This window comes from Pundamilia nyererei, unplaced genomic scaffold (assembly GCF_000239375.1).
Source record: "Pundamilia nyererei isolate P.nyererei 1_Seehausen unplaced genomic scaffold, PunNye1.0 scaffold00176, whole genome shotgun sequence".
Lineage (NCBI taxonomy): Eukaryota > Metazoa > Chordata > Actinopteri > Cichliformes > Cichlidae > Pundamilia > Pundamilia nyererei.
The window spans coordinates 887451-914664 of NW_005187577.1; the positions used below are offsets into that span (position 1 = coordinate 887451).

Genomic DNA, 27214 nt, shown 5'->3' on the forward strand with positions numbered 1-27214 from the left:
GACGGCATTAACACAGAGATAAATATGTAATGAAGGAAAAATCACTTTTCTGTTGGTTTTTTGCATGACTTCACCTTTCCTGTTAATCAGTGTGTTTTTTATTTTCCCCCTTTTCCCTCCATCTCTGTCTCTGTCTGTCTCTTTCACTCTTGCATTTAAAGAAGTGTGTGTGGTTGCGATTCATGGAGACTGGATCCGGACTAATGGAGTAGATGAGTCACTGCACATAACTTTTTTTTGGTATAATAATGTTTCTTTGATGAAAAACTGTATACACGTAATGTCACTGAGCGCTGGGGTCATGTGTGTATACACATGCACGCACTTGCATTGTCGCATCTTTTTTTCATTCAAACTGTGTGTGTGGTATTCATTCCATTTATCTGCAATTAAACAATTAACTTAATTGTGGTTTGCCAAAAAGCCCAAACTCCACCCTGCAACAGTGAGTGAGGCCACCGGGATGCACTGAAGACTGAGAGACAAACCAGGAGGAAAAGAGAGAGGCAGATATGTTGTCTGGAAGTGAAATGAATAGACTACACAAACTGAAACTGAAAAATGCTGCTTTATCATTTATCGTACAATTATTTTCATATTTTGCAGCGCTAGATCTGCATGCATGTGTGTTTGGTTGTGTTTTTTCTATTATTAAGTCGTTTTTATTGACAGTGTTTGAAAGATTGTAACATGATTTGTGAGACTAGTTTAGTCATGAAAACTGTCGTTATAAAATTACTTGTTACTAATTAATTACTAATTACTAATGTTATGAATTAACCATCACCATGGATGGAACAGATGTGCCACTTACTAGTGGGCTACCTAGGTAGCTTTTGCTTGTTTACATTAATGGTAATAGAATCATATCTGAGCAGAAACTAGCTGGCTACCTCGTCAAATCCCTGATCCATGATGCTAACTTGTATAACAAAGTAAACCTGTGTAATCTGACTTGTGTATGACAAATGCTATTGATTTTCTCCATAACGGTACAGGTCATACAGGCCTGGAAATTGATCACCTGACGACCCTCAGCATCATCTGTTTACTGGGGGGGAAAAGTATATTCCCTGACATGTTGGTGAGTGGGTGCCAGAGGCCAATAGCTGTTGCTGGGTGAAATCAGTGGGAGAGTGGGTGCTGCCCCAAAACTTTCTGATGTTTGTCTTTGTCGCTAACAGTTGGCTGCGGTCGCCCACAGTTAGATGACACAAACTGTTCTGCAAACGTTCTCTAACTAACCACTAATCCATCTATCCATTTTCCTCCACTTATCACGGTCGCGTGGGGGCTGGAGCTCATCCCAGTGAGACACAGGGTACACTCTGGACAGGCTGCCAACCTGATGCAGGGCTAACACAGAGCGATACAGACAACCGTTCACATTCACACCTATGGGCAATTTGGAATCACCAGTTAACCTAACCTCTCTAACTGTGGAACCCGGAGAGAACCCACGCAAACACGGGGGAGAACAGACAAACACCCTGGCCAGGTCGTGGAGTCAAACTCATCTGCTAGAGGCCAAAACAATCATTAAGTGATAACTGATAATAAGAGTATTTTCTCTGGAAGTTACGCAGAGATCATTTAACTGTTTCCTTTAAGACATCTAAGCTGGATTCTATCAGTGGGGAAAAGACTTATAACTCCACATTTACCAAAAGCAAAACAACATGATGAAATCATTTCACATTAATTTTTATTGCATTAAATTGTTATGGAAGCTCAGTAAGATTTTAGACATAAGATTCTAGACTTTGCTTCAAAGCTCTAGTGTTATTTTTTAGCAGACATTAAATGGCATTAAGCGAAACAGAGTAAAAACAAGCAAATAGAGTCGACTATAGACCTACGCTTTATTTGTACAGTCCTTTTTTTTAATCTCTTGGCAGTTTTTTTTCCTGCTGTTAGTTGTGATCAACTCTGTGAGAGCTGATCACAACAGTTGGTGTCAGTGAACAGCAGCACGTGCTGTCCAATGGAAGTCAGACATATAAAAGCTTACACAACTCGCTGACAGGACACATTTTGACTTTCTATAATAGGAAATTAGGTCAAAGGTGGTTCTGTTTTATTTCCAGTAAGTCGTAACAGTGAGCCAGCATGCTAAGTAATTTAGCTGTCGCTTAAAACTGAGGCAGCTAAAGGAAATGCTGCTATTTTATTGTCTACACCAAAGGAAGGTATGGGTACCATTGCTTTTTGCGGTCCAGAGAATCTATTGTTTCACACACTGAGATCAGTTTACTCATCATCAGCACTGCTCAGCTGGTGAAATCAGTTGTGTAACGGCTCTGGTGGGAACTTTCCCAGCTCTAGGAAAAATAGTGCCTGGTGATGTCATTGAGGTTGTTTTGGCATTGGGTTGGGTTTGGAGATTTTTATTTATTTATTTATTTATTTTTACAGAAAACTTGTGTTACAAAATAAGGGTGTGGAGTTTAGAAAAAAGGGGGGCGTTTATCAGGCAGGGAGGGTCCAATGAAGATTGATGTTTCATTAAAGACAGCGTACAGTCCAGTGAACAGGCTTGACCCATAAGTCAGTTTGTATTTGTCTAGTGTCCCCATTTAGATCACTATTGTTTTAAACACCACATACCTACATCACCTCGAGACCCTCGGTTTCAATGGCTCTGCAGTACTAAATCACCGTGACAACCCAGGAATGGGCCCTGTGTTTTTCTTATCTAATGCTCATATTTTCACAATTTTTTTTGCAAAACAATTTGTCCTACTAGTAAAACAAGTGAGTTAAGAATGTGCATGATATCTTTCATAATATGGTAATGAGTTCATCAATCATTTCCCCCCAAAAAGCGTTCATTTCTTTCAACAATCAGAATGCATATGATTCCCTGCATAGATCTGTGTGCAAAGACAGCTCAAAAATAGCTCTGATTCAGAACGTCAAACTCATTTTACATCGTGGGCCACAGTCACTGTACACAAATGTAACTACACATTTAATCAATGAGATATCTTAATATAAGATTTCCACATGATAAAGACATGTTTGCTGCAGTAAAGAAATCTGTCACAACACTTTGGCCTTAAATTGTATTATTATAGAAATATTATCATTACAGAAACAAATATTATTACAGAAATAATTTAATAACTTTGTGTGCTATGAAATGCCATCAGCAGGAAAAGCTGTGAAAATTGTGAAAATCCAGTTAAAAGTCTAAGATTTACGTTGTCCTTTACATTTTTCACAGTAATCCAATGGGCAGATTTTGGCCCCCGGGCCTTATGTTTGACACTCCTGCCCCAGAGCTTATGTGGGAAGATTTCAGTTCTTGCAGCTTTGCTGGCCTGAAATCTCACAGTTAAGTATTGTTTGGAGGATTTCACACAGAAGTGTTCACTGTTATATTTTTTATAATTACAGCAGAGCCAGTGTAGCAAACCTGAGTCTTTGAAAGATTTAAGTGAAAACCTGGATTAAAAATTGAGGCTTTGTCTGAAGCGCAAGTCAGCCTTTGTCCTACAAGTGACTATTTATCTATTTGCATTGTTAATGAACCACAATCATTCAAAGAACAGACAGAGTTTGACCAACTCAAGTTCAAAAGTGATAGAAAATGAACTGTTAATCTACACGTCTGGAAATTTTAGAAAACATAAAAAAGTACAAAATAATTAAGATGCTGAAGATGAACTTTGACCTCCTTTTTTGGAAGCTGTGTCACATTATGATCACTTCTTTGCAAAGAACATTGACACTCAGGTTTCAGTTGAGGACTGGAGAAAGAAATGGGCAGTTTGTTATAGAATATTCAAAATCTTTTTTTCACTCTCAAAAGATTGTGATAATAACTGCAAGTTTAAAACATAATGACATGATCTTAACTTTGATAAGTCTGGAGCATTTATGATGTTTTCTTCAAAAAAATACTTTTGTATATATTTTTCAAACATTTGCCAGACTCGTGGCATTTGACACATTCTATGAAGTGGCCCCGCTTTGACGAGACAGAAAACAGGAACGATTTGTTTTGGGGGTTTGGAATTAAGCACCGCTGGGCTAAAGCGAGACACAATGAGTGGAGTAAGGCTTGTAACTTCTGATTCTAGTCCACCACTCCTGGGGTCTCGGCCACTGTGAGCGGTCATACATGCACACACATAAACACCTCCAGACTTGCAGCAGAAATCAATTTAGCAAAAACAATAAAGTAATTATTTATAAGGGCAGACTCTGCCAAATTAGCTGTGGGACGCACTTAACTGCTCGAGCCATGTGAGTGAGAGCTGTAGAGCCAACGCTGGGGCTGTGTCAGTCATGAAGAAATGTGATGCTCACTGAAGTTACAAATACACTCTTACAGCACCTACACACTTCATAGACACGCTCACACAGAGCCGCTAGCATGGTACCGCACAAACAGTCCAGTACAAAGCACACACACACACACACACACAAACACACACACACATCAGTGGTATGTGAACATTTGCTTCAGAGAGAAGCACTGCGTTCATTTTTCATGTGTATCCCGGGGTTGGTTGTTACAGTTTTAGAGACCTTCTTATTGTCCAAACACAACAGAGTGCTCACATTACCAACTATCAGTATGAGATTGTGTGTATGTGTGGCAGATGGGACACATGTGTGGTCTGTGGTGGCAGGCTGGCTGGAGCCTGAGGTTGGTGGAGGGCTTCATCTGGGACAGAGCAGGGAAGGGGGCAGGGGGGGGGGGGGGGGCTCTCAAGACAGCAACATGAACACACACACACACACACCTCATTTCCGATTAATAAATCACCAGCGTTTCACCACAGTTCTTCTCCCTGTGTCTCTTGGGGTGGGAGTGAGGGTGGGTTGGGGGTGTGTGGGGGGTGGGAGGGTTATTACACAGGCGTTTATGAGTGTAAATTTTATTTTTAGACTTTGGCGAGAGGAGTAGAGGAATGTGTTAATGGTGCCACCACAGCTTCCTTTGCATCTTCCCATCAGTCTTTAATACAAAGCTCTGAATTGGGAGGAGAGAAAAAAGGCTTGGTGGTAGAGTGAAGGTGGGTGGAGCTGCAAAGCAAGCCGTGTAGGATTCATGTCACAATACCAAATGGGAAGTCTGAGCATTGGCCTGTTTTTGATTTATGGCATATGGTATGTACTATATGTGGGCTATAATAGCTTTGGAGCTGGGGGTGACGGGGGCTGTGGGCAGAGTAAGCTGGCGGGTTCAACCAGAGGACCTAGACTCAGTCCAAGCAGTGAATGCTGTTTCTACCGTCGAACCTGATCTTCCACCTCTTTTCAGCGAGGTCAGGAGATGAAGAAGTGACACACTTCCTGTTGCTTCTCTGGACATTACACCGATTTAACATTTTGGGGAATTTGAACCTTTTCATGTTTGCATTTTAAAATTAAACTATAATCAGCTGCTTGATGTTTCTACCTCAAGCAAGAGAAGGGGAACGGAGGTATTTGTGTTAGGCAGGTTCAACATTAACATAAACACAGATACCTTCATGTACCAACAAGCTCCTCCTCTGGAGTCAAGTATGGTAAACCACAGGCATGTATACAGGGTTTGCATGCTGTGGCATCGCTCCCACATTAAATATAACTATATAACTGATAGAGGCTGTCGCCACTGGATCATGGCACTATTTATAAAAAAAAAAATTTTATCGATACTTTCAATTCAATTCAATTTTATTTATATAGCACCAAATCACAACAACAGTTGCCTCAGGGTGCTTTATATTGTACAGTAGACCCTACAATAATAGATACAGAGAAAAACCCAACAATCATATGACCCCTTATGAGCAAGCACTTTGGTGACAGTGGGAAGGAAAAACTCCCTTTTAACAGGAAGAAACCTCCAGCAGAACCAGGCCATCTGCTCCGACTGGTTGGGGAGAGAGAAGGAAGACAGGATAAAGACATGCTGTGGAAGGCCTGCAACTTAATGCATAATTACAATGGGGGGGGCTACAAGTCAGGAAATAATTAAGCTATAAGTGCATTTTATCTGACACCATAAGTACACAGTTCTTTTCAGGGCGTGGGTCATGTCATGCTGTGACTTTACCTCGCATAACTGGGTATTTTACAGGAAAGAAGAGAATAATTATACTGTAAGTAATGTACAAAACAGCCTGAGTGTAAAATGACAACCGATGAATGGAAAATCCTTCATGGATTAAAAAAGATTTAATAATGAAGGCACGTTTAACTCACACCATAATACGAAAAATATTGCATAACATTACCTGTTCATTACACACCAGTGAAATTTGTTATGCTGTACCTAAAATTAAAAGTAAATACTTGAAATTGCTTTCCGTAAAATTTCTGTCCCCTTTATTCTACCTTTAAGCATCTGCATGTTAATATAACTGCATTATTCTTTCAAATAAAATACACCTAAATTCAATTTAATTGCAGAGAAATAAAGACCTTTGTCACGGGCCGTATTATAAAGTGCTATCCTACTTTTTAATTGGACTTGACTTACATTTCTAATTTATTTAAGCTTTGCACTAGAAGACAAAGCAAAACCCAGGCATGCAGATAAAGTTAGGTGGGGCGGCTTCAGCGTGTGTCCAACTGGAGCGCTCACAGTAACCAAAGATGCCAACACGTTTCTGTGCTTCCTCCATCGATCTCCCTTCTCTCTCAAGCCTCCTTCAGCCTCTGCCTCCCTCCTCAAAAACTAATGGGGCATTTCCTCCAGTGCCACACCACCCAGCAACTCTGTTTACTCTTCATTCCACTGGGGCACACAGGGACACACAAACACATGTGCACCCACCACAAGATCAAACAGCACTGCGCAAACTTAGATTAAATAAATATAATGACTCAATAATAATGACAGATTTGGTCTCTGAAGGTAGAGGAATACACTTCCATCTGTTTTAATACGTGAGAAGTGCCATGAAAATGGAGCTCAGTAACAACTATTTCTAATATCATTCTTTACAGCATCTTAGTCATTCTTATCAGTCAGTGTTTATACCGTACTGTGTGTTCAGCACATTCATATCTGCGTACTTTTTAGGAGATTGTAATTAGAAGGGGTGGCCATGTTTTAAAGAAACAGTTCTGAAATAATCGAGTAATCCATCAAAAATAGATTTTAGGACACACGTGTTTGTAGGTATGAAGACCAAGCACTTTCTCCCGATTTCAAGTTGTAAATATTATGAGATGAGGTGATGTGCAGGAAATCTGTTCAGTGTGTTTACTAGAGACACTGTCTTTGTGCCAGCTGTAAATAAAATCCACTCATTGTATACCGCATCTGGATATGGAGTGTTGAGGTGCACGTTACCTCCACATGCAAACACTTACCTGTGTGTCCTGTGGCATGTGGAGGACGGTGTGCAGCCTCTCGCTGTGATGGTGTCTGGACTCCTCCTCGTACGCAAGATCTCTGTCGGCCTGCGGCAGCGTCAGGAACCTCCTGATGGTGCACAGGTTCTCCCACAGAGTGCGGTTCTCAGGGCTGGGGTTCTCCTTCCACCGAAGTAGCTCGCACAGCCAGCCCTGAAGAGGAGACAAAGATGTATGCGTGGGGGGGGGAAAGGTGAGGTTAAAAAGAAAGGAAGTGTGGACTGTGCGATAGCTGACAGGGATGTTAATGGGTGACTTCTGCTACTGTGTCATACACAGTGAGAAAGAATTGTTATGCAATTTTTTACGACCTTTCTCTCTCACACACGTGCACGCAGAGCAGATGACTCTGCATCTACTCTGTTTGGAAAGTGGCAGCGGGGATGAGCATGACAAGTGGCAACTGAGATAGACATGAATGAGTTTATTCATCCATTATCTGAGTCTGTGTTACAGCAGTGGAAGCAGATCTGCCTCTCCACAGCCACCACCTCCAACTCCTATGTGTTCCCAAGCCAACTGAGAGACATAATCTCTCCAGCATCTCTCTCAGCCCTAGGGTCTCCTCCTGGCAGGACAAATTGGAAACACCTCACTCAGCAAGTGCCCAGAAGACATCCTGATCAGATGCCTGAACTAAATCTGTTGGTTCCTTTTGATGTGTGTTTTGAACCCCAAGCTCCTCACCCTATCCCTAAAGAAGAGCCCAGGTACCCTTTAGAGGAAACGTATTTCATCTGCTTACATCTACAATCTAATTCTTTTGATTAGTATGCAGAGCTTACGGCTAAGATGAAGGTGGGAATGCAAATTCACCCATAAACTAACAGCATTGCTTTCACAGCCAGCTCTCTTCACAACAGAGTGGTGAAGCTGCGCCAATCCGTCTGTCAATGTGCTCCACTCCACTCGATCATGAACGAGAATCAAAGATACTTAAACTCGTCCACTTGGGGCAGCACCTCGTCCTTGGCTGAGATCTATAGCATTCTCATCCCACCCCCCCATTGAGAGTCACGGCTCAACGAGGCTGACACAAACACATCATCTGCGACAAGCACAGACAAGATCGTGAGACCACCTAACCTGACACCCTCCACCCCGGGGAGGGAAGCTCGAATTAAACTAAAAAGTTGTAAAAGTTGGAAGGATGCAGGATGTGTGAGGTAAAGGAAGACGGAGGAAGGAGAGACGGAGAAGATTCAATTATATCTGCTAGACTGGTTCAGTTTGTGACACCAGCTGTTGTGTTCAACCAGCCACCTCGGGCAGCATGCACCGCTAATAGCCTGATCATCTCTCGCTCTCTCTCTCTCCCCCGCTTGCTTGCTGTCCTTGCTCGCTGGCCAGCTGCAGCAGATGGGTGCAGTGAGCCATGACCCTCAGCCACCCCCAGACCCACCAACCAGGGGTACCTCGCTAAATACACACAAAAGCAACGCACATACTGTATACATGTTGTCAAGCCTTCTTTATAGACCACCAACATCACATGTGAGTCACATCCTGCAACATCAAGTTGCTACAAATTTAAAAAACTATTTTTTTAAAGAATTCCTATTATTGTTTCAGTCATCGTGGTCTGAAATTAAGACCAAGAAGCAAAAACTGAAGTGTTTCCTTTTTCATTTTTATCCAAAAATTAGAAGTAAATACATATAAATATAAATAATGTCTTAATGCGTGCGGCCAAGATTCAAAATTTAAAAAAAAAACAATAGAGGTATAAATAATTGCAGCCAGTGTTGATGTCAAACATTATGTCACCAGAGCTTTAAGAGCATAACTGATCACACACGTCCGGTTTGAAGTGATGGTGAAACAGCTGATGAACATTTAGATCGTGTTACCGGCAGAGTACCAGCTTTGCTGGCTCTACTCAGTCCCACAACTTTTGTAGTTTGTAATAAATCATTATTAATTCAAATGATTTTGGTTCAATCGTGATGCTCACTAACAAGTTGACTATCTAACTCACAGGGTACAAAGAATATCAGCTACGCTATCGCAGTACATATAAATATGTGACTGCACTTGGAATCTGACCTGAAAAACAAACACTTTAAGTCATTTTGTAGGCTTGTTTTCCCCAACAGTCTCCTCACCTGGCTTTTGTTGGCCGCCACCTTTGCGAACAGAGCTTGGGACACTTTGGCTCGCTTCATCTCTTGCTGAATTTCATCATAGATGCCTGATGTAATGTTGACCAGTGACTCCAGCTTCAGTGGGAGGTCGGAGGGCGGGCCAGACGGCTTGGGCTGGGAGACAGGATAATGATGTAATGCAGAGCACAATTTTTTAAAAAGGAACTTTATTGTGCTTCGACAGAACAAGATGAGTGATAAACAGCCACAGAGGCGTACCGCGTATTGTTTAAGGCTTGTTATTTACTTTATGAATCTACTATGAAATTTAACCACAAAAACAAACACATATGAGGAGAGGTTATCAGCTGATGATCAGGCCAAGTCGCTCTGAGAACAGACATGCAGTGTTCCCAGTACGAGCATCAGCTGCACATCTGCAGCGCATGTCCCCACATGAGTTGTGTTTACAGATCAAAGTCATTAAGTCCTCCTCTTTTGTCTTTCTTTGTTGTTTCTGTTTGAATGAACATGTATTGGCTCTCAGAAAGCTTGTATACACAGCGTTTGAAGTCATCCACAAGACATGTAGAGACCAGCTAGCTTACATTCCCCCAGTGTAAACGATGCTGAGATAATTTTACATAGCCATAATAAGAATAGCGCACCAATTCACCCAGATCCATGAATGGGCATTTGTCCTGACATCAGGGGTACTTCTTATCACTGATGTTGCTCCACGTGCTTGTGGAGGGAAATTTCCAAATACTGTATAATGTCCTTTATGTTTACAATATGTCCCTCTGATGGCTTTGAAGCTGTTTTCCATTATAAATGGAATTTGTTAAGATAAAAACTTTCAAATCCCAGCGCAGGTTTTAGGATGAAGCACATGACATGCTGCAGTCTACTTTGTGAGGGCAAGTTAAAGATGGTAGATAACTCACAGAGTTACAGATCTTGGCCTTGTTCTTCCAGATTGAGGCCCAGGTATCTGGGATTTTCTGGTCCTCCAAGCTCCTCTCCCACACTTTCTAAGCTCATACATGACACAAGGCATGTTAGCATCACATATGATTACTCATACAAAACACCGCTGTTTTCTCGCTCGATGCACTGCTATGGCAACCGCAGTTTATGGCCCGTTGGGCACACTAACCTGTGAAAGGCGTGGTGCGCCGGGGTTGGAGGAGTTGGAGGGGGGAAGGCCGACCGAAGGGTTCATAGTGCGCTCTCTCTCTTCCTGGTAGATTCGGTCTCGCTCGCTCTCAGGCAGGTTGAGGAAGTTCTGCATGGCCTTCAAATTCACCAGCAGAGACTGCGAGGCCGTGCGAGGGTCCTCCTCCTTCCTCAGGATCTCTGAGAGCAGGCCCTGACCAACACAAACGCACACAGCAGGATATGTTATTGCATCTCCCTAGCATGGAAAATTGAAATATATGGTCCCTTTCCCAGGCTTCAAGTGTACTGTTGAAGCTCCATTAATGCTATTCTTGGACTCGTTTGGCTTCTTTGTTTAAACCCAGACTGGCAATTTGCTTTTTCCTTTTATTTCACAAATGCATATCAAAAGTATCCAGAATTTTTTTTTTTTAAAAAACCTCTAAACCAAATGTTCAAAACTAGACAATCCTCACTTTTATTAAGCTGACACAATGACATGTTTATCATTTTGACTTGAAAAATAGATTTTGTCAAATGTAAATCACTTTGAAGCTGCTTGTTTTCTCGTATAAACGTACAACTAGACACTTAAAAGTATTTGCATATTGGTTTGAGCTTCTCAAATACAGAGGCTACCTACCACAAAGTGATGCACCAGTGAAAAACACCTGGCCTCTAGACCAATAGGTCTATCAGCCACCTCCCATTACTTTGATCTAATGGGCCGTGCAGTAACCAGTTTAGCACAGCCTGAATGCATCAGGTGTTTGTGCTGCTGCGATGGTGGAGGAGGAGACTGAATGACGCAGCGAGCAACCCAGCCACGCTTCTGATAAGCCCACCAAAAATACCAAAAGGTGGGTGACCATAAATTAGCCGAGTTGTTTTTGTGAGTGTGTGTGTTTGTGAAAATCAGACCAGTGAGGGCAACTGGCATTTGTTTCTACCCAGTAAACCTCTTCTCACCTGATATGATCCATATAATGTAAGAAATGTGTGTGGGTATTTTTGGTCTCGTCTGACGGATTAACGCCATTGAATGCCATATTTCAGTTTTTAGATTTAAAAACCTCTGCATACTTTTTATTCAACTAGAAACTTGATTTCCTTTCTCTGTCACATCGCCTTCCTCCTCTTCCTCTCATTTTCCCCTTACAACTTCCTCTCCTGACTCCTTAGCCTTGACCTTTCTCTGCGTTCCTACCTGTGTACGGTTGAAAGCCACACGGGCGAACACAGCCTGGGACACGCTAGCTCTCTTCAGCTCATCCCTGACCTGCTGGTAGATTTCAGAGGAGACTTCAGAAGCAGAGGGGTTGCTTCCAGGGTGGTCACCGCCAGCTTTGGATGGACCACGTGGGATCGGCGGGTGGTTCAGAAACTGTTGGTTGAGAGCTTGAGGGTGCTGGTGAGCCAGCAGGCGGCTCACGGCTAGCTGCTGGTTGATGAGGTGGGCCATGGCGAGCTGTTGCCGTACCAGCTGCGGGGAGAGTTGAGGAGAGAGCAGTCCACCTGGGCCCAGCAGGGGCTGCAGGGCACCAGGCGGCGGAGGTGGGGGAGGAGGAGGCACCTGCCCTGTACGGAGAGGAGGGCTGTGATGGAGGGGACCATGAGGTGAGGGCTGCTGCTGAGGAGGAGGAGGAGGTGGTTGCTGAGGTGTCTGGGAGGGTGCCTGCGAATCTGGAGATTTGAGGAGGGGGCTGCTGGCTCCCAGGTGACCAAGCTGTGCCAGGCCAGCCAGATGAGGTGGAGGTCTCTGGCCCAACACACAGAAGTCGGCCATGTTGTCTCTCTCAACTGGAGATAACCAGAGAGTGTGTTCAAATAAATATCTTCATTTAAGCACAGTGTCAGAAAGATGGATTATATTCCTTACTTTTTATGTCAGCAGCATCTCGTCCAGACCACATCTTCTCCAAGTAATCTCCTGCTCAACAAAACAAACGGAAGATCAGAAGAGTGACATGATGCTGCTGGTGTAAAGCTATGACTTTGCCTCAGCATCCATTTAAAGAAGAGAGCTAAGCTTTTGAGCCAAAGTTAAAGTTCCTAACGTGTCCAAAAATCAATGTAAGTATATACATTTCCATATGCTGATGCTGATTGTGTCATGGGTTCTCGGCTGAAAGCTCCACAACAGCTCTGAAGAAACTGTCATGTCAACATCTGTGGAGCAGGACTGATGGAGGAAATGTTGAATGTAACTTAACACCAGCTCGTAGCAGGAGCGCAGCAGGCTCCGGCATAACTCCATCCTCTCTCACTTTCTTCTTACATCCTCTCTCCTCTTCTGGCCTAGTGTTTATTCTGTTATTATTACATTATTATAATGTAGCTTTTGGGAGTGGGACAAGCTGGTGTGGTTAAGTAAAAGAAGGGATATTATGGGGACTATATGACTGAATATCACATCCAATCAGTGTCACTGTAACCATTTACATAAAGCCATCCTGATTTCTACTCCTCCACATCTTCTAAGATGCACGATTCACAAGTTGGACTGGACTCCAGTTGTAGATATTAAACACAGATACGCATGTATAACTCTAAGTCAGGCTGTAACAATTAAAAGTGATACTTTTATATATATATTGGATATAGCAGCAACAATTGTTTTAATAACCGTGAGACAAAATAATAGTAACAATGACTTGACATTTAACACTTAACATTAGCATAGGTCCCATTACCAAGGCAGACCTCATGGATGGAACTAATCTACTGCTTCTAATCAGTCAACTGAACCTTTTAGCTACGACAATCTAACCTGTGAGCATCTTTCTGGAAAGTGAGAGGCTGAAAATGGCTCTTGTGGGTGACTTCAAACCTGCAACACCCTGACCGAGAGAGTGACAGAGTTACTGAGGGCTTCATCCTTTCTCAAATCTAAGGTTTTGCTCTGACTTGTATCCAATATTTTATTTTATTTATTAGTTTTTGCTGGATACACCAGCAGCTGGAATACTGAGCAAGCTCTCGATATTCAGGGCTTGTGTGAGTGTTTGTTTATTCACATAGAGGGCAAGTGGCGCCTGGATGGCTTGCAGTGTTAAGTCTTTGCTAGAAGTACGTTCTGGAATAAACCACTGAACCTTTTCGCCCACCTATGCTACTGTCCCTCTCTATGGCTTAAGAAACTCAGCCCAAGCTGACCAGTCACGCTTCTTGCACTCCTCATGTGGTGTATCAAGGGTTGCCATAAAGACGTGTGGTTACATGTAGCTCACATATGTTGTAGCTGCATGGCTAAAATAAAAGTGAGTTGGGCCTTTTAGTAGCTAGTTATAAAATTCTGCTGTCTTCAGAGCTGCATTATAGACAATGTGGGATTAGATGTTGAAAAAATGGTTTCGATCATCTTTTGTCCGTTTAATGTTATAGGAGTGCAGTGTTGCATCAGTGGAGCACTCATTTAATGCTCTTCATTGCACTCTCAGATAATCTTGTGTGACTTATTTCAAAGTATATTGCAGAAGAAGTAAAACTGTGTTATCATTTCACCAGAAAAGTAGACAGATTTGTATGTTTTTATTATTTTACTCCAGAAATCATTTTACAACTCCTTGGCCACTGGTCCAACTACCAGATGATTTAAGAACTCTGGCTCAAACTCTATTAGCCTCACCTTTGATTTTTTTATACTTCTTGTACCAACGACCGAATTCTTGACATTTGGCAGTGGATACGTTGGCATAGTAGGAACTGTTCACTATGGAGGAAATCATGCTCTGAGAGGGAACAAGAGGGGAGAGATAATTAATAACCAGCATAATATGAAATGCTTAGACTCACGCAACAACCACATGGCATGCACACATAAACACATACAACATGCACTCTTGCGCGCACACAATAGAAACAGACAAACATTAATCATGACTGGAAGCCACCCATGGAAACTCGAGCCAGTACGGTGCAGCGAGGGAATCTCCAGCCACATACACATATGCTTGCAATTGATGCAGTGATCGACACCCCCACCAGAGATCCATTTAAACACAGTATGCAAACACTTCTCAGACACGAGTGAGAATAGGACCAGGCTAGAGGGCCAAACATACAGCTGAGGACTTTAACACGGCACTTAAACTTTTGGGGTGGAGTTTGATTAAAAGCTTGCAACAATAGCTCGTGGCTGTTTCTAAATGTGCCCAAATGGATCTCATGAGGGCTGTCTGTAGCCAGGGTGTGTGAAGAGCTTGTCACTAAAATACATGTGTAAAGATACCTCTTGTAGAGGATCATTGTACTTAGAGAACTTTTTGCATGCAGATTAACTCCTTGATATGAAGACACAGTAGAGATGCTACATTCTGGTGAGTCATACCTGTGATAGAGGACACTCTTTGGCCAGAGTACTTTGGTTCATTTCCTTTAGAAGCTCTTTGAGAGCATTCCTGACAGTTGCATGGTTCCACTGTTCGCAGGGCAGATCCTCCAGCTTTGAAAAACTATACAAACCAAAACCACACATCAGTTTGTTAGGCTCATTTTTGGACAGGAGCACAACCGCTAACCTACCTCCACATCTACCTGTAGGTTATAGAGGGAGACAAAAGTAGTTTTGCACTTGTATCAGTTAGCATATTTTATTCTGTCACAGTCACCTCTTTTGACACATAAGGTCAGGGGTTAGATTACTTATCGCCAACGACTGGTTGGTTTAAATCCTACAAGGTTTATTTAAGTTTAAAAAGTAGTTTAATGTCAAACTAAGCCACCATTAGATTCATATTTGCTCATGTAACTCTAAGCAAGAAAAGAAATGTAAACCGGAATGAACACATAACCCCAACCATAATCCAAGCATCATGTATTAACATCAACCACAAACCACTACTTCCCATCTAGAGTCTATCTCCTTTTAATCTTTCTGGTTTTATTTAATTTTAACCTCAAATAAATAATTTCAACTCGGAGCACGAAGCATGCGAAACGTCTGCCTTTGCCATGGATACATGAATAAACATGTAAACAAACCTGGCTGGTATGCGCCAAGACAATAACAATAATAACCCTCTCATCTGGAGTTTATCTGGTTTTATCTACCCATCAAGATTCTGCTTCACCATTTCTCGGGAACCGACAGTTCCTGGCACGCGGGCTCTCCCTGACGGAGACAGATAATAGATAATTCCCTACCGGGTTGTTTAAATAGAACTTTAGTGTTTCAATATTGTTGCTTTCAAATTTGATATATATGGTAAATTCCTGAACTGCAATCAGCTGCAATGACATCAGCAGCCCAGTGGACCAAGTATCTGATCTAACACACACACACACACACACACACACACACACTGTACCCATAAAATGCAGACTTACAAGTCTCTGCTACAGTGCTGCACACAGTTTGTTCTAAAGTCTAATGAATGAGAAAAAAAACATCCTCTCACATCTGTCTTTCAAAACACAGTCTGACCTTTGTAGTTGAATGCGTAATGTGACCATGTGGTAAACCTCCATCAACATGTCAGCAACTGTTGCTTCTGGAGCATCAGTCAAAAAGTGAATGGGAAGAGGATTCCACTTTCCCACCTTTATGATGCCTGAAAAGAGAGAGCACATACTTCTGTCAATTTTCAATCATTGTTAAACAACCTTTTGACATCACACAACAGAGGAAGTACAAAACTCAGCAGACTATGATGGAAAGCAGCAAAAGAGATTTTCACCCAAGCACTCACTGTGACTAGTAAAGTGTTTCATCTCTACAGTGCTGCACCCTAACTGTAGCTTAGAAAAGTGTTGTACATTTTAGACGGCTTGGCTTTGATTGTTATTAACCAAGAGAAGTGGTGTTTAAATAAAGAGTGGCCTCCTGTGTGTTGGATGGCCATCACTCTATTGACTGGTGTTTTTCTTTAAAGGCAGCAGTTGCAGTCAGATTGAAAAGACTGTCTCTCGTCCACAGCATGTCTTTATCCTGTCGTCCTTCTCTCTCCCCAACCAGTCGGAGCAGATGGCCCCGCCCCTCCCTGAGCCTGGTTCTGACGGAGGTTTCTTCCTGTTAAAAGGGAGTTTTTCCTTCCCACTGTCACCAAAGTGTTTGCTCATAAGGGGTCATATGATTGTTGTTTTTTTCTCTGTTTTTATTATTCTAGGGTCTACCTTACAATATAAAGCACCTTGAGGTGACTGTTCTTGTGATTTGGCGCTGTGCAAATAAAATTGAATTGAATTGAACACACCACCTTCACCTACTGTTCAATTTACTGTTTATTGCCCTTGTTTTATTCTGAGAATGTTAGATGGATGGGAATGTTAACAGACACTTTGAAGACTGGGATAATGTACATTTAAAATGCTCTGGAGACACCCACTAGTTAGGAAAGTCCTGCCTTGCCAAGTGGCTCTGACTGAGAAATCAAAAGTATAGCCCGATTGATCTTCCTGTACAACTTAATGGAGACCATCATTTACAAAATGACAATTTTCTTTTAGATTTCCAAATTTCTTTTCCCAACCAAAGGAGTCTCTTCTGCTGGCCACGAGAAAGAAGCATTTTTAAGGTACTTTCACACAGGCATCATTTTCCCACCCAGAAGCTAAGCATATGATCTAAACAGCCAGTTTAGATCATTCAGGCCCTGCAATATTTATCCCTACATGTTGATTTTATTTCTGTTGCTCAAAAATTGCAATTATTTTTTCAAATCTACACATCACCATCTCTCAGTGTTCTGGTTACATGGATACAGAGTCAAGAGACACAACATCATAAACCCCTCTGCAAATAGATCTGTGAGAAATTCTGCTGCCGGACTGGGCTAAATTGGATTTCGGCTGATGTTTGAAACATTCTGGGGTCTTTGTCAGCGCAAACAGAAACATGCTTTTTCTTTTTGAATTATGAGGCACTCGTGTTTCTGCGGGTCTGCACTGCCATGATACTGTTGATCTCTTGATTTAAGGAATCTAGTTGAATCTCTTTAAGAATATTAGCGTAATACGCACAGTCACACACGAGCATTTCACCTTTACCAGAACACACGAGCAGACACACACAGTACCGCACTCACTCACATGGGTTTTTCATGCGGACTGGCTGGAGCTGTGAAAACTAAACAAAGCTAATCGCATTACTATCCTCTAAATGAGATCCAGACGGGTCCTGAGAAGCTCCCTCGCTCTCTCGCTCTCTTTTTTCATCCCCTTATTCCCTCCCACCTCTCCTCCATATCTCCCCCTGTCCTTTCCTCCCGCCTTTCTCTGAGTTGTCCTCTCTGATCTCCCTCTCTCCTTTAGCTGTGATTACAGCTCAGTTATATCTTTGATTCCACTCAGGCAGAGCTGTGTTGTTAATTATTTGGTCATACAGAGAGAGCATCATTAAAACCCTATGCACAAAAAAGTCTGAAACCCTTAAGGGAGGAAAAGAACCCTAGAGCAGCGGTCCCCAACCTTTTATGCGCCACGGACCGGTTCATGCCCGACATTATTTTCACGGACCGGCCTTTAAGGTGTCGCGGATAAATACAACAAAATAAAACTAGTACCGGTACCGAAAAAAAGATTTATTCATAACACACATGAAAAGACCCAGGAAAACCGAGTTAACATTAAAAACGATAACAAAATAACGCTGAAAACCTTTCACACCTGAGCCTCAACTCTCACGGCCCGGTACCAAACGACTCACGGCCCGAGGCCCGGGGGTTGGGGACCGCTGCCCTAGAGGAGCTAAAGACCAGCATGGAGACATTTAAGGACTCAAACAGAACTAAATAGTTAGATTTTAGCAGCACAGTGAGCTAAAGTGAATCTGCAGCACATGAAAAAGCTTCTTTTTCTATATGAAAGCTTTAATTGTATTTCTAAAATGCTTTTTTCTTGAGTTATTTCACGTACAATAAACCAATTTTTAATCAAATGTATCAGAAATGCCACGCGTCCATATCTTTGGATTTCTTCAATTATGGCATCCAAGCTAATATTCCTAACAGGCCAATCAATGACTATCTTATCTGAAAGCTTCCCTCGTTCAAAATAGTCTCATCAATATAGTGCTAATTACAACAACAGTCATCTTAAGGTGCCTTATATTGTAAGTAGAGGCCCTATGATATTAGAGAAAGTTCCAACAATCAGCCAATCCCATGAGCAGCACTTGGTGATGATAGCAAGAGACGTCTGCAGAAGCAGGCCTGGGAAAGAGCAGCCACCTGCCATCATCGGACGTGGAATTAGAGGAACGAGAACAAAGATGTAAATAAGAGGAAAAGGCGTGAAGATGGAAGTTAAAACTGCCTCATGGTCATACGGCTTTGAATCTGCTAAGAACATGTTTACATATGCAGACAGAAGCAATAAAGAAGGTTAAAAAGATTGGAGTGCTCTCACTTCCCACACGTGCACGCACAGTTCAGATGAGGGAGGCTTACGGTGCTTCTAACGGAAAATGTTAATGCAACGTTAAAAGAAATGAACAATCACGCTTTTAAAATCTGCACTCATCAATCATGCAATCACATGTATATTGTGCGCCTATAAAAATACATGTATAAGGAAGGCAAGGCAGAGGAGCTAAATGCAAGATACACAGAAGTCTAAAATCCAAATCTTTAGTCAGAAGTAGAGAAAGGCTGGCAGTGAGAGAGCAGGCAAAGGGCAATCTCCATTTCACAGCCCAAAAGGATCATGGGAAAAATAAGAAATGCATCAGAAATACAGAGATTGCTCAAAGACCCAATTAAACAGACAAGGTGATCTGTCAGGAGAAAGAAACTGCAGAGTTTATACAGAGAGGTCAACTCACTGGACACAGGCAGGGAACAGGTGTGGAAGAAAACAGGTGAGACTAATGAGGGTGTGGCACGCAATAAAGAAGAGGGAAAACGAGCCAAGGGAGGAAATCAAACCGGAAATAGCGCAGCACTATATAATATGTGACATGTTCTTTTCTAAAACCCAAACAACAACAGCAGCAGAGAACAGCCTCACCCCCTGGCTACTAATTTTCTGCATGTAGCATCAGCACATCTGAGAACAAGCCAACAATTCCACTGATGCCAAGTTGGGTGGAAGCAAACGGGTGAATAAGCAGACAAACACAAACTCACACAGGACACATGACAGCATGCAGAGACGTGGACGCATGCATGCAGCATTTCACATGCAAACACGCACGCACTCACACACTCACGCTCAGTGTGACGGTAAATACATTAATAATTGATTCATCTTTTCTTTTTTTTTGGTCTGCTGTTCAATGGGCTCTGCTTCTCGTCTACGTTTAAAAGTAGAAATCATTGTTCCCATTTCCACATTAAAATTCCGCCTCCCAGAGACACGCTTTTATGTGGCCGGCTGGTGGCTTGGCTCATGTCTAAGGGTGCCCATCCACACAAATGCAAATCCAAACACACACTTAATGTCTCTGACTCCTCGTGTCGACACCCGTACAGCCCTGCACGCCACTGGATGCCACTATGCGCGCGCACACTCAGATATACACATGTTAATCCAATTCGGCATTTTAGAGAGGCCGAAGCCAGCACACACATGTGAGACCTCGAAAATGGTTCCAGGTTCTGCCCCTGGAAACACACTGACTGAAACCGCACACGTCAGACTCTGATGTCTATCATCTGAGGTACTCCTCTAAATAAAAATCCATCAGGCCGTCATTTCAGGGAGTGAAACACGTCTTCTGTCTACTCTAACGGCCCAGCGGGAGCGAAAGCTTCAGTAACGGCACCAGTTGGTCTTATGATGCAACTCACTGGATACAGAACTCTCTGAGCTCTACGTTCTCACCAGTGATGACCCTAATCCTAACCCTTTGAAATCAGAGGATGTATTTTTTTTCCTTTTCACTGCCCCAAGTATTGAAAATTGGGAACCACAAAGTAGTCACTCTCAAAAGTTATATTTTTTTTCCAAAAGATTTGGGGTTTTAGTTCACAACTAGGATTTGGGTTATTGCCAGTGCCACTGATTGAGTATATACAATCATGCACTCTTATAAGGCACCAGGCTCTTTATCGTTCTCCAAAGTCTTGGCATTCAAATTGAAAGATATCTAAAGAGACCAACAACTTACATATTCTATGAGGTAAAATTATTATTTCTGTCAACAAGCCAGTGATATAAAGGCTTCAGGTTTTGTTGTAAAGACAATCCTGACTGCAAGTTGCAACTGTTCAAACACAGCATACACTCAGTCGTCTGTAGGTAGTACGCTGACTTCTATCTCTATGTTCCTCTTACAATCCTATAGGTTGCCTGTGACCTAGTTAGAGGTCGAGATGGTGCTGGATACATAAATTTCCATTTATGTGGAATATTTGGGCAAACTGGTTATGGACTGTGTGGCTAAAATACAACCATGACCCTAACACTACCCTGAGTGTTTCACTGCTAGCCTGATAAATACTAACAAGTTAAAAACTGATTTTGATCATCTGCCTTTATGAAGCAGTGAGTCCAGTTTTAGAGTGATGCTCACAGACATGACTTTAAAGCTAGATGGTGTTTGGGATGGAGCTCTCGAATGGAAAGACTCGGTTTGGTTTCAGTTAAAAAAAGACGATGATTTTGGTTTTATGTAAATAAACACGTTGTGTCTCAGGTCACTGTGGGCTCTCTGTGTGTTTAAACTCAACAGGATCTTTTCTTAACCTCAACTCACAGTTGCAGTAAAACCTTTGAAAAGTTTCTTTAAAGATACATATTGTACTTGTGAATTTTGACTAATACGCTGATTTTATTATGATCCTGTCTGTGACTCACCAGCTGCAAAAAGCAAAACTTTCTCATTTCGGTAAATCAAACATTTTTTGCAAGGGCTGCTATGATCATTTCTAATAAAAGGGTCGAAAATAGACCTGGCAAACCTACAAATCAAAAGGTGTCCTTAATAATTGCTTTTCACAGATTCACAAAGCACTAATAAGTAATTTATTAAGCAGTAAAGCTTAGCTTTTAACTGATAAGAATGTGTTATAACAAAGTGGTGTCCAAAATGTAACGACATGCTGTCAGAAGCAATTCACAGCCAGTTTAAAGTCATATGTCCAGTAAACTGCAGCTCTGCAGCACTGACCCTTTTTGGCCTGTTAGACGTGGCACAGCAACAATGCTCTCTCTCTCGCTCTCTCTCACTGACCACTGTTAACTGTTTGCTCACTAAATCCTTAAAATACAGGTCTGCTCTCATCCAATCTATAAAAGCCTTCAAACCCTTATAATTGAAATAAACAATATCTCCCAGTTAATTACTGGGCTAAGCTAATTAAAGAAAGGCCGTGGTCCTTGCCGGGGACTTTAAATACAACGCCGGGACGCAAGAATGCAGGACACAATTCAAACAGGGAGAAAATAGCTGGGACTCTGTGTAATTTTGGTTGTGGACCGCAGGGGAAAAAATGTATAATTTAAGCCAGAAATTATTCATTTAACATAAACGCTTGTTTTAAAAAACAAAAAGTATTCATTTGAGAGAAGCTGAGGAGAAGTGTGTGTGTGTGTGTGTGTGTCTAACAGAGAGAGTGTGTTGTGTCTGTGATACTGCATGACTACATGGTATTCCATGCCAAGCGTGCATGCCAGTTTAAGTGCGATTCTATGCCAGTGGATCCTTGCAGGGGTTAAAGAGAGTTTACAAGTAACACGTGAACGTTGCTCAAGTCAGCTGCAGGAGTTTAGTTTGTGAGGAGTTGGGATGTCCCATTCAGTCTAGCTTTTTTTTTTTTATTGTTGTTTGTTCATTGATGTGGACAGGAGACCAATGTGGTCTCACTGTTTTCCATGCACACTGATGAGACAGACAAAGAGAGACCTCCCCTGATACTACTCCCCTGATGCTACTAATGGCATTCATCTGCAGACCACAGCAAACACTTGCTATAGCAGTTAGCGTGCTATTTCAGTGCATCAGTGTTGGATGATGTGCATGTGAGTAAAGTTTATTTTTCTAACTAATTTAACAAGGCTTCAGTTGTAGCTCTGAATCTTTCCAACCAGAAGAACAAAAGACGAGCAGCATAAGCAGCTCACAACAATCAGTTTATAAATGCTCTTCTTTACACTTTAAATACAAACAGACTAATATCAGTGAAGCAGATTGGCCAATTGGTTTAGGATCACCTCACTATTATCTTATAAAGGAAATAAAATATTTTCTACACTTTCAAATCACCTGGGCCTTTCTATATGATTTCATTTTATGCTTTGGCATAGACAGTACCACTAATAATACACAGCGGGATTAAGATGTTCCATTTTTCCATTGTTATTTTTTCTCACCAAAGAAAGCTATTGCAATTATAACTAATTGAGCTGATGGAAACACCTTAGCAGGCTTTAACACAGAGATGTCAGTGACAGTCAGTGACGTCATCTGACTTTGAGGTGAGCAATTGAACCAACTTCCAATGAGAGCAAAGGTTACTGTTGACTGACATATGACATTAGAGGGTCACAGCCGTGGTCAGAAGTTCACTCACACTCAAAAAAGTATTCATCTATAGTGACTTGAAAAATCAAGGATTGGGTGCACAAGTTTGAATTTATTTTGGGTTTGCATACAGGCTCACACTAATATTTCCTTTTCAAATTCCACCTCTCTTGATAGCTATTAACAATCTTCTAGCATAATTCCAGTCAAAGTTTCAACTTTCTACCTGTTAAGTTGAAGAATTTGGAGGCATTCCTTCTTCACCTTCAATATTCCATCTACTTTGTGTCATGTACTTATACATGGCACAAAGAAGGACTAAAGCACATCAACAAAGCACAGAGAGTATGACGCCACCGCCACCATGCTTGACAGCTGGCATAGTGTTATTAGGTTTAAAAGCTTCAAATTTACCTCTCCTTAATACTTCTTGTCATTGTAGCCAAGTAGCTCAATCTTTGTTTTGTTTGGCCATAAAACCTTTCTCCAGAAGACATTTAGTTTTTCCCTGTAGAAGGCAACAGTTTTAGTTGTTGTTAGTCGGCACCTTTGCATGATGATGCAAAACATGCTTCACTGTGGACATTGATACTGGTGATACTGGTGTTCCAGCAGTGTCTAGTTCATTGCATCTTGGGCCTTGGGGGTTTCTGGGTTGCTCCTGAGAATCTTTGGCCAGTTACTTTTCGTTTGACAGTTTGGATCTTTTTCAAGACCTTGGCAAAGTGGCAGCACATCCAAATGACATGTACGTACATGCAGCTGTTTGAAGTGATCATCATGGAATCGGCATTGTTTAGAAATTGGTCCAACTTGTGCAAATCGGCAGTTCAGCATCTTCACCATCAGAGTGTGAGTGTTAGATAGAAAGCAATTACACAAAAAAGTGCTTCTATGAATGCAAGTGTGACTGAGTGGATGAGATATGTTGTTTAAAGTGTTCAAGTGGAGCAGTAAAGCAGTATATGAGAACCAGTTCATATACCAAGTTCCAGTGATTTTCCCATTGTTTTGTGTATTGATTAATCCAGTGAGTACTAGCAAACAAATCTTCTTCCTTTTTTTTGTTGGCAAAGAGAAACTACCAGTTTTAGTCACTCGTAATCACTATTTAATTGGACTTGGCCTCGTGAAAATAAAAGCCACTTTTATTAAAAGATTCAAGTCAGTGTGTTTATTTGAGCCTATATGCATACTTTTAAAGAAAACCCCAAATAAATTCTAACTTGTGCACCCAAGTCTTGTTTTTAAAGGCATTAAAGATGTGTGTTGTAAAATTATACCACCATAGAAAAAGAACCGTTCAAAGAAATCATTAAAATCCCCAAATTACTGTGATGAGCGTATGTAAGCTTTAGACCACAGCTGTACCTGAGCAACCACAGCCTGGAGCATCAGCTAGCAATAAACCAGCTTAGAGATGGCTACTTGCAACACTGTAAACATTAGATCCCGATTTCCACAATTCACATAAGCCGTTTTTTAGTTTTCTTTATTTAATGTCATCCTTTTTAACCTGAATATGCAGCAGTACTTCCTGTATAGACTTATCCTCATCTGTTTTTTTTGGTGCTGTGAGCTACCTTAGCAGGCACAGTCAGTTAAATCACAGAAATCTATAGTAGACATATTATAGGACAGTGATTTCCCAACATGTACAGTGGAGCAAATCAGGTCATTTAAATTCAACTCCTACAGGAAGGTCAGCTTAAAAGAAAAAAACGTATTATACTATATTATTAATATTGCATGCATTGCTGCATATGCTACTGCACAAACAGTAGCATATGCGATCACCAGGATACTATGATGTATCATATTTAGGACGATATGCAAAACAAGATTTCTTTTTGTCCTGAATACCAGGACCTTATATGGCAGATGCATACACACACAAACAATCGAGATTTCAAACAGATGGGGATCTCCCACCATTTTCAAAGTATTGCAATAGCTGTGTTGCTCACTGTCACTCTGTTGTTACCATTTTATAGTGATGTGAGGCAACTCCCGCAGATGGAATATTCTGCATACTTGAGAAAAGACAGCAGTAAATGACACTGTCCTGTTTCAGATGACTACCATGTGTGCAACAATAAATTATAGTTTTTTTTCTTTTTCTCTGCTTCATAAACATTCTCACACATACTGTACGCACACACACACACACACGCACACACACACATAGACAATGTATTTTTGTCTTGGGGAGACATTCCTGTCCAGCTCTTTGTTGTGTCTTTAATGAGTTTTACAGGCTCTGTCTGTGCTTCAGTTGTGTTTTTGAAGCATTCTTTAGCTTATTGCCACTGTAATAGTTCAGTGTCTGCTCCAAATAGGCAACCTCACATCCACTTTTGTTCTCAGACCACTGATTAGAGGGAGAGTCTTCTTTCATTCTTGTCTTGACCTTTGAGCTGCAGGACATTTAACTCTGACACAGTATTATAGTTTACACTGTGAGCCTCAGTGAAACTTTTGTCATGCTATCAACAAGAGTCAGCATGACATAGCATGTTAAGAATCTAAGTAATAGTATAGTGACAGGATTAGTCTTTCTGTATTTACCTAGTGTTTTACTTTGTTTAGCAGCATCGTTGTTGTTGCGTTTGGGTTCCTTTTGATGTTGACTTAATGTCTGGAGTTTGATTTTGAATTTGATAAAGGGTTTTTTTTTGGTTCAACTGTTATAACACTATCAATAATCTAAGTTACACTCATTTTAGGCTACCTTTGAGCTTTCCAGTCTTTATGTTAAGCTAAGCTAATAGGCTGCTTGTTGTAGCTGTTCAAATAGACTAAAAATGACTGATAATCATCACTCTTATTTAGTTTCTAACCCTTAGTTAAGGAGGAATACTCATTTACAAGTATTAATCTCAGGCTACATGAAAGGCTAACTAGCTGCTAGTTAGTTAGCAGCTACCTAGCTGCTAGTTAGCCTCGCATAAAGACTGGAAACAGATGTAGGTTTGCCTTTGAGATAGCTGTTTGCAGCATATTTGTAATATATAATCTAGTTTTACACACATGAACAGGTGTATTTTATGTATGAACCTACTGCAGCCTGAGGCTTACCAAACTCATACTCTGCCCATTCATGCTCTCAAACTTTGATGGTTTGTCTGCGTCTTGGCTGACAAACAAATAATCATTTGCTGCGTAGTTATACTTTAGTTTGGGGGTTTTGGTCTTTGAGAGGACAGCAGACCTGTTAGCGTTAGCACAGTCACATTTATACAGTGTAGCATGTAGATAGTATTCTGACAAGTGTCTTATACAATTACACCATTCACTTTCAAGAATTTGTCTCAGCGTAAGAACGTGTGTCTTTTAAAACATGGAGAGAATAGGCGCATTACAGATGTAACAGCATGTCTTTGACTGACCGTGGGCTTGTGCTGCAGAGCTGTGGGAGTACCCGAGGGCCAGCAGAGCTGTCTCCACCAGCTGAGAGAAGAGTATATCCTTCCTGACCAGGACAAACTCTGCGTGCTCCTCTCGTCCCTCACATCCGTCTGTCTGGATCCCTCCATCTGACTGCTCCACCACACAGAAGACTGGAATCATCAGACCTGTTGTGGAGGACAATAAAAAGAAGAAGGAGAAAAGCAACAGGAAGATTTTTTAATGCCTGGCTTTAATTGTCTGCGATCACATGGCATTTCATCCCTCATAGATAGAAAACATGTGGATTATATTCACTGCGGGTTAAGCTTGTAATCAATTCATCCTTTTTCTTTCACACTGTTGAGTATTGCAACACCTGAAACTCTCAATATGCGGCAACCAGCTAGGAATGGAAAATGATATGCAATCTTACATAGACTCTAACAGTGTTGTTCCCTGCACGCTGCACGTTCACAGGCATTTCATCTAACGGACTATTAGATAAGTAGTCATAATAATGGTTCCCATAGCACGTATGCAAAACCAATATACAAAAGACTTAAGGGTGAAAGCAGCAGCTGCTTATCTTAGTTTATTAATAACATAAAAATAAAAATGTGACAACAGTGTCGCAACCAGAAAAAGTGGAAGCGTTGTGGCAAAAGATGATTAATATATGGTAAAAGAGAGGTGTAAGGGCACAGCTTCTTGAATTTACATGATAAGTCTTTCTCGAGTATGCAAATTTAAACCAGGTGAAAAACTCAAACCAGATTCTCTGGAAAATTCTACCACACACACACACACACACACA

General features: G+C 41.5%; 1 protein-coding gene across 3 annotated transcripts in view; it reads right to left on the reverse strand.

The window, feature by feature from the left end:
• Window positions 1-27214, reverse strand: part of satb2 (SATB homeobox 2) — a 49439-nt gene that overhangs the window by 6468 nt on the left and 15757 nt on the right. For 2 of the 3 annotated variants that reach the window (XM_013914167.1, XM_013914166.1), the window contains exons 3-12: window positions 26400-26585; window positions 16033-16159; window positions 14938-15061; window positions 14236-14338; window positions 12487-12537; window positions 11815-12407; window positions 10606-10818; window positions 10394-10480; window positions 9468-9620; window positions 7321-7515 (exon numbers count right to left, since the gene is read on the reverse strand). In XM_013914167.1, coding sequence (XP_013769621.1) covers window positions 7321-7515; window positions 9468-9620; window positions 10394-10480; window positions 10606-10818; window positions 11815-12407; window positions 12487-12537; window positions 14236-14338; window positions 14938-15061; window positions 16033-16159; window positions 26400-26585 — 1832 coding nt within the window. The remainder of the gene's footprint in view (window positions 1-7320; window positions 7516-9467; window positions 9621-10393; window positions 10481-10605; window positions 10819-11814; window positions 12408-12486; window positions 12538-14235; window positions 14339-14937; window positions 15062-16032; window positions 16160-26399; window positions 26586-27214) is intronic. The other variant, XM_013914168.1, reaches the window with a different exon arrangement.